Source organism: Mus caroli, chromosome 4 (assembly GCF_900094665.2).
Source record: "Mus caroli chromosome 4, CAROLI_EIJ_v1.1, whole genome shotgun sequence".
NCBI lineage: Eukaryota > Metazoa > Chordata > Mammalia > Rodentia > Muridae > Mus > Mus caroli.
This window is the reverse complement of record NC_034573.1, coordinates 40,003,085-40,006,319: the sequence shown is the minus strand read 5'-3', so window position 1 is coordinate 40,006,319 and position 3,235 is coordinate 40,003,085. Positions and strand designations below refer to the sequence as shown.

The window sequence follows — 3,235 nt, the reverse complement described above, 5'->3', positions numbered from 1 at the left end:
ACATGAACACACATACAAACACACACACACCACACACACACACATGAACACACACACAAACACACATACATGAACACACATACAAACACACACACCACACATACACACACATGAACATACACACAAACACACACACACATGAACACACATACAAACACACACACACCACACACACACACACACACATGAACACACACGAACACATACCCACACACTTCAGAAATGGCCAAGGTACAAACACAGAGAACTCACCAAACAGAAAATAAAAGTAGGTATGGATCTTGAAGAAAATAGTCATTACTAGTTTTTGTAAATAATTTAAAATCAAAGTACGGCCAGGTGTGGTTTCCCTCGCCTTTAATCCTAGCACTTGGGAGGCACTCTGTGAGTTCTAGGCCAGCCTAGTCTACTTGGCAAGTTCTAGGACGACCAGGACTTATATAGAGAGTCCCTGTCTCAAACAAGCACACGATCGGGTACTAACCATCAGGCCCAGGCCTCTGAAGGGCGGCATGGCCCTGAGCACCTGGTGCGGAGACCGAGTGGCAACCCTCACCTCCATCTTCTCCTGGTTCTCGTGGATCATCTGGTTCAGCTCCTGCTGCCTCAGCTCTTCCGCCATTTGTAGTGACTCCATTTGACTGATGTATGTGGGGTGGCCAAGATTTGGATGGAGCTTCCGAGCATTTTCATCCTTCAATCAAACAAGGCAGAAATGAGCAGAGATTTCGACCCAGACTTGAAATCAGGACCAATGTCGTCTGTCAGCTAGGGCCACATGCAGACAGGTATGTCCTATGAGTGTGATCTGAGTGTACGGAGGAAGGAGAGTGGTTGGTACTCAGAGGGTTGGAAAGCAGGTGAGCTGAGTACCTGCTCCAGCACCATCTGGACCTTTAGACAATAAACAGCACCAATCATATCCCACTGCACCAAGGAAAACGGTCCAACTGTTGTTGATATCAACGACTGAGGCCTTATCAAAGATGTCACATACGGCCCAGAGTTTGGGGAGTGCCTTCTGCCGATGGGTGTTGGCTTAGCTACCAATTTGCTAGCATCCCTGTCCCCAGCAGCCTTGCTCGTGACCTGTCTCCAGTCTCAACTCCCTGCACCCCTGGCCCTGTGACCTTCACCTTCTCCATCTCTAGCTTCTTCTTCTGCTGCTCAAACTGCTCCTGGACCTCCTTCAGAGATGTGCAAAACTTGCCCCAGTGCTGTTCCTTGTAGTTCTCCGTCACCAGCCAGCACACCTGGGGCAGCAGCTCCTCAAACCTCCTCACCTGGGCACGTAATTCTGCAGGAATCGAGGGGAGGGTATCAGGAATGGACAGAGGAGATGGAAGTTGCTGTGGCCATGTCTCTAACAAAGGGAGAACATGGGTCTCTGATGGGATAAGACCTATTCCAACCAAAGGAGCTCCACAGGCAGGCCGAGATAGGAAATGATAGTTAAACAAATTCAGAGGGATTCTCTGTGTGCTTAAAATGTGGTGTGTGTGTCGTCATGGGCAAGTTCCCATCTATGACCTCTTCAGGCACTGCCTTGACCTTGTCTCCCTCTCCTGCACCTCCGGATGATACGTGCTGAGACCTACTCTTTCATGCCTGACTCTTTATTTCTCAGGTCTTCATCTCCCTGTCTTGCTGGATAGTTCCCCTCTCTATCTGCCCTCCAGCTCACTAACTCCACATTCAGCTACGCATCACCTGAGCGAACACCCATTCATCATTTTAAGTTGTCAGCTCTTAATGTTTCCTTTTTAGAAGTTCTACTTTGTTCTCTTTGGTATCAAATCTGTCATTTTTGTAGGATCTTCCTCCTTGCCTTTCCAATGTCCTCTTTCCTCTAGATACAAGCGCATCATCTTGTATTCTGTGCCTGGTGTTTCACTCCTGACACCTCCCACTTCCTCTCTCCTGCTCTTCCCCCTCCATCCCCTTCTACCTCTTTTAAAATTCTTTCTCCAGTCTTACTGTGTAGTCCAGGCTAGCCTTGACTTTGAAACCCTGCCTTCCCAGTGCTGGAATCAAAACTGTGTGCTACCACGCACAACTAGCTGTCTCTGGTGTTCCTTCGGGGTCTGAGATCTTGGCTGTTCTTGTTCTGTGCCTCTGGCTCCGAGTGCTTTGCAATCACAGGGAGAACTTTGGGAACTTCATCTGTGGGAGCTTGAGGGCGGAGGCAAAGGCAGGCAGAGCCCTGTGTGGTCTCAGCTTCTCTCAGAACATCCCACACTGGATGGTCTTGGCATGTGTCTCCTATTCCCAATGCCCTGACTATGGAAGAGGAGGCTCCGGGTCCCATGGGTGTCAGGCAGCAGTCGGGGTCTCTGCTCTGTTTATCATAGTTCCTATTCCCATTTGATTTTTGGCTTTTGTGTGTGTCTCATACTTTACAACACTTTAAAAGATTGTATGCCCCAAATACCATACTTTATACCAAAAATCTGATGTTTTCTATGTCCTCAATAGGATACAGGGAGGGTGCTGGGCTGCTGCAACAAAGGGGACGGAAGTCTCTACCAGCAGATTAGACATCTACAAGAGGAACACAGTTCATGGTACTTCCCAAGAACACCTGGCCTCAGTACCTTTACTTTGGGGATAACCATAGAGATTGGGATCCCTCAGAGCTTGCTGGGAGATGTAGTCTATGGCTTGGATTTCACCCATTCTACAGTCACAGACTATGTCCAGTCATTCTCTGTGAGGGGTTAATCACAAAAGAAGCCTTCCTTGGCTTACAAACAAGAAAACGGAGGCTCAGAGAGGTAGAATCACCTTGCCAAAGTTGCACAGCTGGCAGATAACAGGCCTGAGTTTTGACCTCAGGTCTGGGTGCCTCCTGATCCCCCCATCTTCGACATACCTCCCCCTGCTACCTCTGAAATCACACTGTAGAGATCAAGGAAGTGAGATCGATATGCCCAGAGGTATCAAACAATCCAGAGCATGCCTCAAAACATCCCATAAAACTAAAGAAGACAGTCAGAAAGGGCCATATGAATCCATTCTCATGGAATTACAGACAGCTGCTTGGGTCTGGGAGGGGATAGGTTGATGGGGGTTAACATTGACTGCAATGACAGTTCTCCAACTCTAGAAATGAACTGAAAGCCTTTGAACGTACACTTCATGGGTGAACAGAAACAAAGTGGAAAACCAACAATGTTTCTGAAAAAACAATGAAACTCTAGCCCTTTTCTTTCTTTCTTTCTTTCTTTCTTTCTTT

General features: G+C 47.8%; 1 protein-coding gene across 1 annotated transcript in view; it reads right to left on the bottom strand.

Moving 5' to 3' along the window:
* The window catches only part of Ccdc180 (coiled-coil domain containing 180), a 61,756-nt gene that overhangs the window by 5,953 nt on the left and 52,568 nt on the right, over positions 1 to 3,235 (bottom strand). Inside the window, exons 33-34 of the mRNA XM_021161543.1 lie at positions 1,137 to 1,297; positions 557 to 694 (exon numbers count right to left, since the gene is read on the bottom strand). Of these exons, the coding sequence (XP_021017202.1) occupies positions 557 to 694; positions 1,137 to 1,297 (299 nt within the window). The remainder of the gene's footprint in view (positions 1 to 556; positions 695 to 1,136; positions 1,298 to 3,235) is intronic.